This window comes from Salmo salar, chromosome ssa10 (assembly GCF_905237065.1).
Source record: "Salmo salar chromosome ssa10, Ssal_v3.1, whole genome shotgun sequence".
NCBI lineage: Eukaryota > Metazoa > Chordata > Actinopteri > Salmoniformes > Salmonidae > Salmo > Salmo salar.
The window spans coordinates 54,753,893-54,771,341 of NC_059451.1; the positions used below are offsets into that span (position 1 = coordinate 54,753,893).

General features: G+C 45.0%; 1 protein-coding gene and 1 long non-coding RNA gene across 6 annotated transcripts in view; both read left to right on the forward strand.

Moving 5' to 3' along the window:
- farp2 (FERM, RhoGEF and pleckstrin domain protein 2) overlaps nucleotides 1–17,449 on the forward strand; it is a 93,731-nt gene that overhangs the window by 20,583 nt on the left and 55,699 nt on the right. For all 5 annotated transcript variants that reach the window (XR_006756972.1, XM_045687960.1, XM_045687961.1 and 2 more), the window contains exons 3-7: nucleotides 13,947–14,051; nucleotides 16,176–16,218; nucleotides 16,307–16,385; nucleotides 16,928–17,025; nucleotides 17,317–17,431. Coding sequence is in view for 4 of the 5 variants with exons in the window: in XM_045687960.1 (XP_045543916.1) it covers nucleotides 13,947–14,051; nucleotides 16,176–16,218; nucleotides 16,307–16,385; nucleotides 16,928–17,025; nucleotides 17,317–17,431 (440 nt within the window). In the remaining variant the exon portion in view is untranslated. The remainder of the gene's footprint in view (nucleotides 1–13,946; nucleotides 14,052–16,175; nucleotides 16,219–16,306; nucleotides 16,386–16,927; nucleotides 17,026–17,316; nucleotides 17,432–17,449) is intronic.
- On the forward strand, nucleotides 1,802–2,722 carry LOC123724428 (uncharacterized). The gene is made up of 2 exons (XR_006756978.1): nucleotides 1,802–2,035; nucleotides 2,294–2,722. It is a non-coding gene; the product is annotated as an uncharacterized lncRNA (long non-coding RNA).

Genomic DNA, 17,449 nt, shown 5'->3' on the forward strand with positions numbered 1-17,449 from the left:
AGCATGCGTGGACCAACTGGCAAGTGTCGTCACTGACATTTTCAACCTCTCTGACCGAGTCTGTAATACCTACATGTTTCAAGCAGCCCACCATAGTCCCTCACGTCGTTAGCCATGAAGTGCTTTGAAAGGCTGGTCATGGCTCACATCAACAGCATCCTCCTGGATACCCTAGACCCACTCCAATTCGCATACCGCGAACATACCACTCCACACTGCCCTTTCCCACCTGGACAAAAGGAACACCTATGTTAGAATGTTATTCATTGACTACAGCTCAGCGTTCAACACCATAGTGCCCTCAAAGCTCATCACTAAGCTAAGGACCCTGGGACTCAACACCTCCCTCTGCAACTGGATCCTGGACTTCCTGACGGGCCGCCCCCAGGTGGTAAGGGTAGGGAACAACACATCCGCCACACTGCTTCTCAACACAGGGGCCCCTCAGTCCCCTCCAGTACTCCTTGTTCACCCACGACTGAATGGCCAAACACCTCCAACATCATCATTACGTTTGCTGACGACACAAGTGGTAGGCCTGATCACCGACAACGATGAGACATCCTATAGGGAGCAGGTCAGAGACCTGGCAGTGTGGTGCCAGGACAACAACTTCTCCCTCAATGTGAGCAAGACAAAGGAGCTGATCGTGGACTACAGGAAAAGGCGGGCCGAACAGGCCCCCATTAACATTGACGGGGCTGTAGTGGAGCGGGTTGAGTTTTTTTCAAGTTTGTTGGTGATGTGGACACCAAGGAACTATTATGGTCCAAACACACCAAACCAGTCGTGAAGAGGTCATGACAAAACCTTGTCCCCCTCAGGAGACTGCAAAGATTTGGCATGGGTCCCCAGATCCTCGAAGTTCTCCAGCTGCACCACTGGTTGCATCACCGCCTGGTATGGTACCTGCTCGGCATCTGACTGTAAGGCGCTACAGAGGGTAGTGCGTAACGGCCCAGTACACTGGTGCCAAGCTTCCTGCCATCCAGGACCTATATACTATGTGGTGTCAGAGGAAAGCCCAAAAAATGGTCAGACTCTCCAGCCACCCTAGTCATAGAGTTCTCATCTCCCGCACGGCAAGCAGTACCGGAGCGTGAAGTCTAAGACCAAAAGGCTCCTCAACAGTTTCTACCCCCAAGCCATAAGACCAAGAACAATTAATCAAATGGCCACCGGATTATTTACATTGCCCCCCCCCCCAATTTGTTTTTTACACTGCTGCTAATCGCTGTTTATTATCTATGCATAGTCACTTCATCCCTACAAATGGCCTCGACTAACCTGTAAATCAAATGTACCCCTGCACATTGACTCTGTACCGGTATCCCCCTGTATATAGCCTCCACATTGACTCTGTACCGGTACCCCCCTGTATATAGCCTCGTTATTGTTATTTTATTGTGCTGCTTATTTATTATTTTTACTTGTTTATTTGGTAAATATTTTCTTAACTCTTTCGAGCTGCACTGTTGGTTAAGGGCTTGTAAGTAAGCATTTCACGGTAAGGTCTACACATTCGGCACATGTGACAAAGTTTGATTTGAATCCAGGTAAAAGCTATGATCCCTTATTGATGTCACTTGTTAAATCCACTTCAATCTGTGTAGATGAAGGCGAGGAGACCGGTTAAAAAATGATTTTAAAGCCTCAAGACAATTGAGACATGGATTGTGTATGTGTGCCATTCAGAGGGTGAATTGGCAAGACGAGATATTTAAGTGCCTTTGAACGGGGTATGGTAGTAGGTACCAGGCGCACTGGTTTGTTAAGAACTGCAATGCTGGTGTTTTTTTTTTTTTTTTTTCACACTCAACATGTTTCCCTTGTGTATCAAGAATGGTCTGCCACCCAAAGGACATCCAGCCAACTTGACACAACTGTGGGAAGCATTGTAGTCAACATGGGCCAGCATTCCTGTGGAACGCTTTCGACACCTTGTCCATGTCGCGACGAATTGAGGTTGTCCTGAGGGGAATAGGAGACATGCCTACTGTGGACAGACCACAAGGAATTGCCTCAACCATTGCTGGTAAATTATTTGGGGGATGGTGATGGTGCTCCTTTTCAAGTGTACTCAGAGGCACCCTTTTTTTCTAGTTTGATGCCTGACTATATCCACTGCACTAATCACTACACTAATGCAATGTAGAAAACCAAAAAGAATCCCATATGTCCCTTCTATATGTGCTGTATGTAATGTCCTGGTGTTTTAGATTATTTTCACTGGTTTCTTCTCTTTCCTCATTTGAGCCACTCTTAAGATTCAATGTTGTTTACCCAAAACAAGTGGCCAGCATATCAGCCCAGGAATGACCTGATGGAGAGTGTCCTGCTTGGACAAATACCGGTAGCCCAAAACCCTGTGGAAGAGGTCGTCTGGCTGCCAACATTACCCCCATCCCAACACCCAGCAAGGAGGTCTGCAGTGATGTGGTTCAAGGACCCTTGGGGGGGCTTTTCTGACCCCCCCCGACTCACCCACTATCCATGGACATGGTCCTACTACTTAATACAAACACTCATGTAACGTCAGTCGTTAACTTCTGGTTATTATCACACTGTAGCATTTTTTTTTTTTATTTATTTTTTTTTTTTTTTTGCATACCTACTTATACTATTTCACCTGTTATTGAGATGAGTTGTGTGAGTGCCTTGTCTATACTGTCTGGTACTTTACGGACATTGATATGTAAAAATAAATGATTGTCTTTTCCGGTTCATGGATGGACGTGTCATTACATACTGTCAGTCTACGCTGTGTTTTACTGGCTTTTACCAATTAGTTATATTTCACCTTCAGTATTCACATGTTACTGATCTAATTGATGTATATCATACAATACACTATCACGTGGCATACTGTAATGAATCACTAGTAACAGATGGTACTATCACGTGGCATACCGTAATGAATCACTAGTAACAGATGGTACTATCACGTGGCATACTGTAATGAATCACTAGTAACAGATGGTACTATCACGTGGCATACTGTAATGAATCACTAGTAACAGATGGTACTATCACGTGGCATACTGTAATGAATCACTAGTAACAGATGGTACTATCACGTGGCATACTGTAATGAATCACTAGTAACAGATGGTACTGACTCTAATGGTATTTATTACAGTGATGTCTGGCTGTGAAGCTAAGTCGCCATAGTGTAATTTCAACAGGCCCATTACATCCGCTGCCTCCTTGAGTCCCATGTAGACTCCCGTCGGCGAGGGATATTAGTGGTGAATGGCACAAACAACACAAAGGCAAGACTCTTCTGTTCCCTTGTCCTTGTCTATCTCCCTTCACTGCCCACTCCAACACCAGTCTTTATGCAACCAGCCTGTATTGACTAAGAACAGATGTTATTTGTGAGTAGCTAGACACTATTTAATCAGAGTGCAATTATAAAACAACAAATTATCAATTTATCTTTATTTGTTACTGTGTTCTGGGACAAGCAGGAATGCCACTTACTCGATAGACAGTTGTCTATTCGGTCCAGCCGGTATGGACTGCTTCTTGCAGCACGAACACATGTTGTTTTTCATGGGTTGCCATTTCCCACAGTTGCACCATCACTCCCCCTCCCAGACCTGGCGCTCGCCACCGCTCCTAGTAGCTCGTCTACCGGCTCCTCCGATTCAGCCTCCCTCCGTGCTCGTTAATTCCGTCTCAAATAAATATATACTGCTCAAAAAAATAAAGGGAACACTTAAACAACACATCCTAGATCTGAATGAAAGAAATAATCTTATTAAATACTTTTTTCTTTACATAGTTGAATGTGCTGACAACAAAATCACACAAAAATAATCAATGGAAATCCAATTTATCAACCCATGGAGGTCTGGATTTGGAGTCACACTCAAAATTCAAGTGGAAAACCACACTACAGGCTGATCCAACTTTGATGTAATGTCCTTAAAACAAGTCAAAATGAGGCTCAGTATTCTGTGTGTGGCCTCCAAGTGCCTGTATGACCTCCCTACAACACCTGGGCATGCTCCTGATGAGGTGGCGGATGGTCTCCTGAGGGATCTCCTCCCAGACCTGGACTAAAGCATCCGCCAACTCCTGGACAGTCTGGTGCAACGTGACGTTGGTGGATGGAGCGAGACATGAAGTCCCAGATGTGCTCAATTGGATTCAGGTCTGGGGAACGGGCGGGCCAGTCCATAGCATCAATGCCTTCCTCTTGCAGGAACTGCTGACACTCTCCAGCCACATGAGGTCTAGCATTGTCTTGCATTAGGAGGAACCCAGGGCCATCCGCACCAGCATATGGTCTCACAGGGGGTCTGAGGATCTCATCTCGGTACCTAATGGCAGTCAGGCTACCTCTGGCGAAGCACATGGGGGGCTGTGCGGCCCCCAAAGAAATGCCACCCCACACCATGACTGACCCACCGCCAAACTGGTCATGCTGGAGGATGTTGCAGGCAGCAGAACGTTCTCCACGGCGTCTCCAGACTCTGTCACGTGCTCAGTGTGAACATGCTTTCATCTGTGAAGAGCACAGGGCGCCAGTGGCGAATTTGCCAATCTTGGTGTTCTCTGGCAAATGCCAAACGTCCTGCACGGTGTTGGGCTGTAAGGGCCCTCATACCACCCTCATGGAGTCTGTTTCTGACTGTTTGCGCAGACACATGCACATTTGTGGCCTGTTGGAGGTCATTTTGCCGGGCTTTGGCAGTGCTTCTCCTGCTCCACCTTGCACAAAGGCGGAGGTAGCGGTCCTGCTGCTGGGTTGTTGCCCTCCTCCACGTCTCCTGATGTACTGGCCTGTCTCCTGGTAGCGCCTCCATGCTCTGGACACTACGCTGACAGACACAGCAAACCTTTTTGCCACAGCTCGCATTGATGTGCCATCCTGGATGAGCTGCACTACCTGAGCCACTTGTGTGGGTTGTAGACTCCGTCTCATGCTACCACTAGAGTGAAACACCGCCAGCATTCAAAAGTGACCAAAACATCAGCCAGGAAGCATAGGAACTGAGAAGTGGTCTGTGGTCCCCACCTGCAGAACCACTCCTTTATTGGGGGTGTCTTGCTAATTCCCTATAATTTCCACCTGTTGTCTATTCCATTTGCACAACAGCATGTGAAATTTATTGTCAATCAGTGTTGCTTCCTAAGTGGACAGTTTGATTTCACAGAAGTGTGATTGACTTGGAGTTACATTGTGTTGTTTAAATGTTCCCTTTATTTTTTTGAGCAGTGTATTTCTCTGAATAAAAATGGTCTTCTACCTCAACCTTTATTAAAGTCATGTCGGACTATGATGATTTACAAATAATACACAAACAAGCTACGAGAGTACCAACAGCTGGATGCCTTCTGGGAGTTTTATTTACAAAACCATACCAAGTCTTGCAGGAAGAGTGCAGGCAGAACCCAAAGTAGTCCCTAGTTGAAGTTGCTCAATCTCCATTATTACGATTATCAGTAAAAAAAATTGTCATTTATATTTTATAAATTAGTTATGTATAGCTTTGTAAGACTGTTAATGACCAACCATCCAGCTTTGGAGTAGTTAAATCAGGGTTTCCCAAAGGGGTGGGCATTTTGGTTTTTTGCCCTAACACTACACAGTTGATTTCATATAATCAACTAATCATCAAGCTTTTGTTAATTTGAATCAGCTGTGTAGTGATTAGAACCGAAAGGTAGACCCCTTGGGGTCCTGAGGAGCCTCACGTTTGTGTGAGACAGTATCATTACATGTAGTAATATCTGGGGAGGACAGCAGAGTGGAACAGAAGGGTTAGGGAAGGCAGGCAGGTAAATCTAATCTCTTCCCCTGATCCTGATTAGCGCCAGCTAACCATTCCGCTGTTACCGGCTGACAAACACACTCTCTCTAGTTAGCTAACCATCCCACTGTTACCGGCTGACAAACACACTCTCTCTAGTTAGCTAACCATCCCACTGTTACCGGCTGACAAACACTCTCTCTCTAGTTAGCTAACCAGCCCACTGTTACCGGCTGACAAACACACACTCTCTCTAGTTAGCTAACCATTCCGCTGTTACCGGCTGACAAACACACTCTCTCTAGTTAGCTAACCATTCCGCTGTTACCGGCTGACAAACACACTCTCTCTAGTTAGCTAACCATTCCGCTGTTACCGGCTGACAAACACACTCTCTTTAGTTAGCTAACCATTCCGCTGTTACCGGCTGACAAACACACTCTCTTTAGTTAGCTAACCAGCCCGCTGTTACCGGCTGACAAACACACTCTCTTTAGTTAGCTAACCATTCCGCTGTTATCGTCTGACAAACACACTCTCTCTCTAGTTAGCTAACCATCCCACTGTTACCGGCTGACAAACACTCTCTCTCTAGTTAGCTAACCATCCCACTGTTACCGGCTGACAAACACACTCTCTCTAGTTAGCTAACCATCCCACTGTTACCGGCTGACAAACACACACTCTCTAGTTAGCTAACCATCCCACTGTTACCGGCTGACAAACACACTCTCTCTAGTTAGCTAACCATCCCACTGTTACCGGCTGACAAACACTCTCTCTCTAGTTAGCTAACCATCCCACTGTTACCGGCTGACAAACACTCTCTCTCTAGTTAGCTAACCATCCCACTGTTACCGGCTGACAAACACTCTCTCTCTAGTTAGCTAACCATCCCACTGTTACCAGCTGACAAACACACTCTCTCTAGTTAGCTAACCAGCCCACTGTTACCAGCTGACAAACACTCTCTCTCTAGTTAGCTAACCAGCCCACTGTTACCAGCTGACAAACACTCTCTCTCTAGTTAGCTAACCAGCCCACTGTTACCAGCTGACAAACACTCTCTCTCTAGTTAGCTAACCAGCCCGCTGTTACCGGCTGACAAACACACTCTCTCTAGTTAGCTAACCATTCCGCTGTTACCGGCTGACAAACACTCTCTCTCTAGTTAGCTAACCAGCCCACTGTTACCGGCTGACAAACACTCTCTCTCTAGTTAGCTAACCATCCCACTGTTACCGGCTGACAAACACTCTCTCTCTAGTTAGCTAACCATCCCACTGTTACCGGCTGACAAACACTCTCTCTCTAGTTAGCTAACCATCCCACTGTTACCGGCTGACAAACACTCTCTCTCTAGTTAGCTAACCATCCCACTGTTACCGGCTGACAAACACTCTCTCTCTAGTTAGCTAACCATCCCACTGTTACCGGCTGACAAACACTCTCTCTCTAGTTAGCTAACCATCCCACTGTTACCAGCTGACAAACACTCTCTCTCTAGTTAGCTAACCATCCCACTGTTACCGGCTGACAAACACTCTCTCTCTAGTTAGCTAACCATCCCACTGTTACCAGCTGACAAACACTCTCTCTAGTTAGCTAACCAGCCCACTGTTACCAGCTGACAAACACTCTCTCTAGTTAGCTAACCAGCCCACTGTTACCAGCTGACAAACACTCTCTCTCTAGTTAGCTAACCAGCCCACTGTTACCGGCTGACAAACACACTCTCTCTAGTTAGCTAACCATCCCACTGTTACCAGCTGACAAACACTCTCTCTCTAGTTAGCTAACCAGCCCACTGTTACCGGCTGACAAACACACACTCTCTAGTTAGCTAACCATCCCACTGTTACCGGCTGACAAACACTCTCTCTCTAGTTAGCTAACCATCCCACTGTTACCGGCTGACAAACACTCTCTCTCTAGTTAGCTAACCATCCCACTGTTACCGGCTGACAAACACACTCTCTCTAGTTAGCTAACCATCCCACTGTTACCGGCTGACAAACACTCTCTCTCTAGTTAGCTAACCATCCCACTGTTACCGGCTGACAAACACACTCTCTCTAGTTAGGTAACCATCCCACTGTTACCGGCTGACAAACACACACTCTCTAGTTAGCTAACCATCCCACTGTTACCGGCTGACAAACACACTCTCTCTAGTTAGCTAACCATCCCACTGTTACCGGCTGACAAACACTCTCTCTCTAGTTAGCTAACCATCCCACTGTTACCGGCTGACAAACACTCTCTCTCTAGTTAGCTAACCATCCCACTGTTACCGGCTGACAAACACTCTCTCTCTAGTTAGCTAACCATCCCACTGTTACCAGCTGACAAACACACTCTCTCTAGTTAGCTAACCAGCCCACTGTTACCAGCTGACAAACACTCTCTCTCTAGTTAGCTAACCAGCCCACTGTTACCAGCTGACAAACACTCTCTCTCTAGTTAGCTAACCAGCCCACTGTTACCGGCTGACAAACACACTCTCTCTAGTTAGCTAACCATTCCGCTGTTACCGGCTGACAAACACTCTCTCTCTAGTTAGCTAACCAGCCCGCTGTTACCGGCTGACAAACACTCTCTCTCTAGTTAGCTAACCATCCCACTGTTACCGGCTGACAAACACTCTCTCTCTAGTTAGCTAACCATCCCACTGTTACCGGCTGACAAAACACTCTCTCTCTAGTTAGCTAACCATCCCACTGTTACCGGCTGACAAACACTCTCTCTCTAGTTAGCTAACCATCCCACTGTTACCGGCTGACAAACACTCTCTCTCTAGTTAGCTAACCATCCCACTGTTACCGGCTGACAAACACTCTCTCTCTAGTTAGCTAACCATCCCACTGTTACCGGCTGACAAACACTCTCTCTCTAGTTAGCTAACCATCCCACTGTTACCGGCTGACAAACACTCTCTCTCTAGTTAGCTAACCATCCCACTGTTACCGGCTGACAAACACTCTCTCTCTAGTTAGCTAACCATCCCACTGTTACCAGCTGACAAACACTCTCTCTAGTTAGCTAACCAGCCCACTGTTACCAGCTGACAAACACTCTCTCTAGTTAGCTAACCAGCCCACTGTTACCAGCTGACAAACACTCTCTCTCTAGTTAGCTAACCAGCCCACTGTTACCGGCTGACAAACACACTCTCTCTAGTTAGCTAACCATCCCACTGTTACCAGCTGACAAACACTCTCTCTCTAGTTAGCTAACCAGCCCACTGTTACCGGCTGACAAACACACACTCTCTAGTTAGCTAACCATCCCACTGTTACCGGCTGACAAACACTCTCTCTCTAGTTAGCTAACCATCCCACTGTTACCGGCTGACAAACACTCTCTCTCTAGTTAGCTAACCATCCCACTGTTACCGGCTGACAAACACTCTCTCTCTAGTTAGCTAACCATCCCACTGTTACCAGCTGACAAACACACACTCTCTAGTTAGCTAACCATCCCACTGTTACCGGCTGACAAACACACTCTCTCTAGTTAGCTAACCATCCCACTGTTACCAGCTGACAAACACTCTCTCTAGTTAGCTAACCATCCCACTGTTACCGGCTGACAAACACACTCTCTCTAGTTAGCTAACCATCCCACTGTTACCGGCTGACAAACACTCTCTCTCTAGTTAGCTAACCATCCCACTGTTACCGGCTGACAAACACTCTCTCTCTAGTTAGCTAACCATCCCACTGTTACCGGCTGACAAACACACTCTCTCTAGTTAGCTAACCATCCCACTGTTACCAGCTGACAAACACTCTCTCTAGTTAGCTAACCATCCCACTGTTATTGTCTGACAGTCTTTGGCCAGCTGGTCATATACGTAGGGTTAGGGCGGTCCCCACCCACAGCTGGTATAGGTACTATTTACAGTCTGTTAAGGCCTACAGCAAACATTGTTGATTAGTATTGGACTCCTTCCTCAATAGATTAGGTGAGATTTGACATTTTGTAACACTCCCAACCTTTTTAATTGGTCACCTGGCTGCAGGGAATGTAGACCCCTTGAATAAAGGGAAGTATAGTGCTGTAGTTGCCAACGTGAACATCAGGCTTAAAAAGCAAAGCTCCTCAGACTACTATTATTTAATGAATTATAAAGGACAGTTTGGAGACTTCCTGTAGTGAAAGTGGCCACACGATCGTGTTTAAAGTTGTGTTTTTAGTGATGTGCAGTTCACAAACGATTCGTTCATTTGGTACAACTCTTTTTATTGACTCAAGTCGTGCTTGTTTTTATTTTCTTGTGAGTGACTCGTTAATTTTAGTCATTTGTTTTGACCTGCTGACCGCAGTGAAGTCCTACAGCAGGATTAATCCACTCTCCTCCGGCTCAGCGGCTCCAGAGACATGCTCCGACCAACAACTGTCTGTCATATAGCCGTGCAGGAAAACAGATCATGCTGCAGGCAGCATAGACGAAAAAGACATGTTCAGAAATGATCATTGATCGCATGGTGCAAGAATGAATGCAATTCATTGATTATTGAATGTTATGGACACAGTTTTTTAGAAGCAAAACAACTCTGCTCAACACACTCAAACTTGTAAATGAATACTTTTTTTGGGGGGGGGTCTGCACTTCAAATGATATTGGGCTCATCACTAGTGATGCGAGAAAAAAAAATAGATACATTCACATCACAATATTATTTAGACGATTTTGTAAATTTGTGTTTTTATTTTTGCTAGGTAGCATTAGCTTGCGCTAGTCAACCTCTGTCAAAATTCCTATTTGTCATCCTATAGCTTGTAATCCATCTAATTAAAAATAGTGAGTCAATGTGTTTTCAGCACTTATGTTTCCATGACTGATCAAAACTCATGTTCTCATGGCTCTCTCGTCCCTCTGCAGCAGACATGGTGAGCAATATGTTTGAGACATCAAATCGCAATAAAATCACAGCATCGAATCACAATACGTATTGGTATCGGCGTCGCGATACTTTGTCGCGAGGTCCCTGTCAATTCCCAGCCCTACTTATCACACTCGCGACAGTCAAGCAATGCATTCCGGCGAGAGTCGGTCACAATCTAGTCCGCGGTTGTGGGCCCCCGACTAGACCTCGTTTCAAATGTATCAAGACATAATCGTATTTGTTAGGCTAGCAATCAACATTTAGTTTTAAAGCACACATTTTTACAAGTCTTAATCACAAATGACCGCTCCAATAACATGTGAACGAGAGGCTTGTAGAAAAATGATTATTTTTCAGTTCACCAGTAGAGGGTCTTGTGTCGAAGATCTGAGTCAGTAAACTCCCCATAACTAGTGTGTTTTGTGGGAAAAATCTGTAATATAAGGAGCTAGACAATGACTCCTCCCAGATACAACAAGCCCCAACACAACCCTGCTAGTACGAGGTGATTTTAAAACAAGCCAATCTGTTTCGTGTGTAAACTCAAGTGCCCAGAGAGGTGGACTAATTGTTGTTGCTCAATGCCAACACATTCTCGGTTGAGTGTAAATTCTCCTGTGAAGTATTGTATTCACCTTGCTTCTCCCTCAAACTGGATTCTAACCGATTTTCAGGCTCTTTGACATGGCTCTCTGCTTGTCTATAAGGAATGTGTTTTGAGGCCAAGATTAGAAATGCATCTAGACCTATGAGAAAGCTGTCTGATCATACCCACTGATACCAACCGGTCTTGACTTCAGACATTACGTTAGATATGAAATTAGGTGTTTGGCACAGCAGATATGTAGGTGGAGGTGTGCGTGCGTACACAGCTGCTGCACTGGGCCCTTTTTTTGTTTTCAAACTAGACGCTGTGTACAAAGGTACATTTTTATGGGAGCAATTTTAAGCAGTGGACAAATGTCACCTCTGACTCCACCCCCGACTCTACCTCTACCTCTGACACCGACTCCACCTCTACCTCTGACACTGGCTGTGTCCCAAATGGCACCTATTTCCTATATAGTGCAGTGTGTTTGATCAGAGCCATATGGGCCCTGGTCAAAAGTGAATAGGTGCCATTTGGTGATACCTCCTCTGACTGCCTCCCACTTGATTGTGGGAGATGGTGCTGAGTGTCCCAGGCAGCCGGAGGAAAAGGAGACGGAGAAGAGGATTTAATTTATAAGCTTTTCTCTTCCTCTTTTATCTTCTTCAGCGTTCCTTTTTTTAGAAGGTTTATGATTAACACGCGGTCGGATTCTGGAAACCTTCTCCTCAGATTTATCGAAGCGGGTAACGAAAGGCTTGTTGTTTTTGAATAGGGTTAACGTTAAATCAACTCCCAGTCGACGGTTACGAAGTCAAATGTCCCATTTAAATTCCAGATTACCTGGATGGAGTGTAGTACTGGCTTTATCCATCTGGCAGCCATTTTTATACAAATGTTATAAGAATGTTTCTGAATCTGTCTGCGTGTGTATTAGACAATATCAACCCCAAAGAAAGGCCTTACTTAGTGGCACTCTGGTCTCCTTTTCACCTCCATTTAACAACTGATTTCCTTAACAAAAGGCACATCTCAACAGGTGGTCCAGGTAAGTCATGACATGGCAGGGGGGGGGCTTTCATCTTTTGTTTGTTATTGCTCCTCTATTGTTCCTCAAGCAAGGGGGAGGCTGATGACATCACGGATTCCCATCAGACCACATCCTTGAATGTCCTACTCCTTGAAGTTGTCTTTAGTGCAGTAGTGTCAACCTCATTCCAGGGCCTTGTGTCCGCTGGTTTTTTGGTTTCTCCTTTCAATTAAGACCTAGACAACCAGGTGAGGGGAGTTCCTTTCCTAACGGTGACCTTAAGACCTAGACAACCAGGTGAGGGGAGTTCCTTTCCCAACAGTGACCTTAACTCCCCTCACCTGGTTGTCTAGGTCTTAAGGTCACTGTTGGGAAAGGAACTCCCCTCACCTGGTTGTCTAGGTCTTAATTTACTAATCAGTGACCTTAATTCCTCAATTAAGTACAGGGGAGGAGAGAAAACCAGCAGACACTCGTCCCTCTGTGGAACGAGTTTGACATGCTTTACTGTATTTATACTTGGGATATTGCTTTTCAACAGGAAAAGTTCAAAAATCACTGGAGGATGTATTTTTAAGGCTACTTACATTATCTCCCTAGTCTTTGTGGAAACAGAGAGATGTAATGGTAGGGTTGCCAATGCAAACCAGACCTTTTTATAAGGTTTTTAAAAATACAATTTGAAATTACAACCAGATGTCTCACACTATAATTTTCTATGGAAGTCACGGGTTAGGATTCCAAACCCCAACTGCAGTGTGTTCCTCGTTAGGGTTGGCCGGTATCCAGATTTTCATACCTTCATATCATTTCTGCTGAAAATACACCAGTATACACGGTATACCGCTGAAGTCTATTCCTGGTTCATAGTAATTAGTGCAGCACTTAGTGAAAACAAACTCAACAACGTTGCAAAGGTAAACTGAAGGACGGGAGAGTTTCTTTCCATTCCCCTCCCATGTGAATTTACAGGACTCGGTTCAGGTCCAGTGAAGGGCCTGTTTAGTTAGGTTGTGCATTCTTAGAAGAGAAAGAATCACCAATCCTGTTATTTGTTGACACACACAACTCAAGCGAATGACTTCCCATGGCCAGCGGCCACTGGTACAGACCATCAGTCCATTGGTTCTGCTATCAGACAGCCAGACCATCAGGCCATTGGTACTGCCATCAGACTGCCAGGCCACTGGTACTGCCATCAGACTGCCAGGCCACTGGTACTGCCATCAGACTGACAGGCCACTGGTACTGCCATCAGACTGACAGGCCACTGGTACTGCCATCAGACTGACAGGCCACTGGTACTGCCATCAGACTGACAGGCCACTGGTACTGCCATCAGAGTGACAGTGGATCATTGACAGATTCCAGACACTCACCTCAACTGTGTTCTCAAGCCTTATAACAGATTATGCTCATGCGAATTACGTTATGTAACCTGAATGACTCCCTTTGTCGTATTGACTGAGACTAAATGACCTTGATTGACTTTGTGTGTTATGTTATGAGTGCAGGTTAGTTATTGGTGAACCACTAGACATCGTATTTATTACAATTTACCAGTATTTGTGTTCAGACAAGCTACTGTAAATCTAGACAGGGATAGTCTGCTTTGTTCATGCCATAAAATATTTGTTCTCATAGAAAGTGGTGATGTTCTCTGTCTCCTGTAGTCCAGAGCTGACGGACAGACTCTTCTCTCTGATGTGTTCCGGAGGAGCAACCTCATGGAGAGCGATTACTTTGGCCTGGAGTTCCAGAACATGCAGATGAGCTGGGTAGGTACTCCACTAACTGTGACTTGTTCTTGAACTTGATGAATAGTACACAAAAAAAATGGAATGAGTAGGTGTGTCCAAATTTGTGTCCAAACTGGGGAAATAAGCTGTTTTGATTATTCTCTACAGAAGGGAAGGTCCTAGAGGATCCTTGGAGTTTTAAAAGTCGGTATTTTCTCCGCTGCTCTCTAGACTTCAGACCCACGGCATCTCCTTGCTCTGCAGAGTATTGGTTTAAACTTGTTGTAAAGCACCCAAATAAAATGTTATGAACCGGATTTTGTTGAAACATAGAGTACCAGTCAAGTTTGGACACCTACTCATTCAATTTTTTCTCACTATTTTATACATTGTAGAATAATGGTGAAGACATCAAAACTATGAAATAACACACATGGAGTCATGTAGTAACCAAAAAAGTGTTAAACAAATCAAAATATAGCAGCAACCCTTTTGCCTCGATGACAGCTTTGCACACTCTTGGCTTTCTCTCAACCAGCTTCATGAGGTAGTCACCTGGAATGCCTTGTTCATTTGTGACATTTCTTCCTGCGTTTGAGCTAATCAGTTGTGTTGTGACAGGGTAGGGGTGGTATACAGAAGATCAAGTCCATATTATGGCAAGAACAGCTCAAATAAGCAAAGAGAAATGACATTCCATCATTACTTTAAGACATGAAAGTCAGTCAATGCGGAACATTTCTAGAACTGTGAACGTTTCTTCAAGTGCAGTTGCAACAACCATCCAGCGCTATGATGGAACTGGCTCTCATGAGGACTGCCACAGGAAAGGAAGACCCAGAGTTACCTCTTCTACAGAGGACAAGTTCATTAGTTACTAGCCTCAGAAATTGCAGCCCAATAAGTTCTTCACAGTTAAAGTACTTCTTAATAAAAAAAAAAAAAACCTTATCACCCTTTACACATCTTTTCTGACCTGCTATCAGATTTGTGAAAGGAGTATTGTTATGGAGACCATAGCAATTGATAAGTGCACTCAATCTGAATCGATAAAACCAGGACAAAGATGTGCTGTAGAAACTGGGAACAGTAGAGATGGATACACCATAGTTTAGACCAGGGATGGGCAACTTTGATGGGGGTGGGGGCCGCAAAGTCATCATGAATGGCCGTAGTGGCTCGTACCTGCATCCATACCCCCCTCCTTTGCGAGCAAAACATTTCAACGGTCCAGACCGTGGAGAAAAACAATTGGAAGTTTTAAAGTACATTTCTTGCAATTTTACACATTTTGCTATAAGGTGGAGGCTAATGTTTGCAACGGGCCCCACCCTGGTTGGTAATTTGAGCATGCTTACTCCAAGTTTAGATAGCTGGCTGCTAGACTCGTTTACCAATCTAAACAAAATGTGCAGACATGGGCTAGTTAAGTGACTCATTAAAACTGACATAACGAGGAAAAACTGGTGATGCACAACCACACTTAACACAAGGTACATTTTTTATTTTTTTCCCCCTACTATTCTAACTCTCAACAATAAGTTGAGACCACGTCGGAGTTTGTATGTGTGTGTGTTTGTGCGTACACACAAAAAGGGGGCTGCCAGTTGCCCATCCCTGGTTTAGACCTTCCACAATTTGAAAGTGATCTTTCAACTGGAATGCTTTCCTATATGTTGCTGATGTCCTTTCCTCACTAAGGTCAAAGGTTATCCCGGGTGGCTGTTGTCTTAACGACACTGGACTCCTGCTGTCCTGTGTCCTTTATATAGAGAGGAGCTGAGGACTGCTATAGAAGTGTGAACTGTGTAGGAATAGAAGGTGCATTCCTCTCTCCATCAGGCCCCAGATGTGATGAAGGGAGAAAGGTGGAGGGGGGGGCTCCGCAATGTGGCTATTGAGCCAACCCTCAAATACCCCCAAACCCCGCCCCTTAACTGTTACTCACAGCGTCCACCACTGTCACCAAGGCAGCCATCTACATAGCTGTGGTCCCGTCACGCCTGAATTATGACTGTTGGACAGTACTTTCTCTTGGACCCACTAGGCCACAAACAGAGCGGGGAGGAAGGACTATGTTTCCTAAGTGCTAAAGCATTTCTTTTAAATGATAATTAAGGCTCATCGTAATTTGAAAACGTTTTTTTTTTTTCTTTTTTTCAGGTTTGGTTGGAACCCACGAAGCTCGTAGTGAAACAAGTGAAGAGTAAGTTCACACAGACATGGCGCATTTCTAACACAACAGAACTGGACTATTGTGAGGTGGAGTTTTAACATCTGTTTGTTTGTTTCAGGACCCATGAACACCCTCTTCAGGCTGTCAGTGAAGTTCTTTCCCCCTGATCCTGGTCAGCTGCAGGAGGAGTACACTAGGTCTGATTGTCCCTCACTCTCTCTGCGTCTCAAATGGCACTTTTATTTAGTGCACTACTTGTGGTCAAAAGTAGTGCATTATAAAGGGAATAGGGTGCCATTTGGGTCAAAAGTAGTGCACTATATAGGGAATAGGGTGCCATTTGGGATACAGCTGTAGTCGCAATAAACATGAACAGGACAGCTGTCATACGCTTTTAATTGTTCAGTCATTATTTTTGAAAAGGCTGATGACACTGCCTCTCTGACGAGCTTAACCGGGCGTTATTATAGAGATCGATGACCACATGTACACTATAAACTAACGTCCTGACTGTGTTTACACATGTGCATTCGGGAAAGTATTTAGACCCCTTTCACTATTTTCCACAAATGCACTGTAACTGTTTCACTAAAGTCCTGACTGTTTCCTTCCCGAGTACCTGTTGGCCCTAGATACGGAAACAGAATTTCTCTAGTGCACCAGGGTGTATACATCAGTGTAACACCGGTGTACATATTGAAAAGTAGAGTAAACTAAAGCCCTGTGTGTGTTTCCCCAGGTACCTGTTCTCCCTGCAGATGAAGCGAGACCTGCTAGAGGGCAAGTTGAGCTGTACAGAAAACACAGCTTCCCTGCTGGCCTCACACCTCCTTCAATGTATGTTTGATGGTTCTTTTCTAGGTTCTTTTCGTCTAGTGTAGTAGATGAATGATAACGCTTTATACATGTGTACAGTGTGTACTGATTATGAATGTGTTATGAAGTCTGTCCCTGAAGGCTACCCTTCCAATAAAGCGTTACCAAATAAACAACCATTATAGCTGCATTACATACATATTATATTGACAATGGATAAATACGTTTTTTTTTTTGTAGCGTTATCAACATGGTGCTATGTTGCTGCTTTCTAACACTGCCGCCCCCCCCCGCCCTCTCCTCCAATCACAGCGGAGATAGGGGACTATGACGACGTGGCGGACAGGGACTTCCTGAAGCTGAACAAGCTGCTGCCCAATCAGGAGAGGATACAGGAGAGGATCATGGAACTGCACCACAGACACCTGTGAGTCGCTACGTCCTT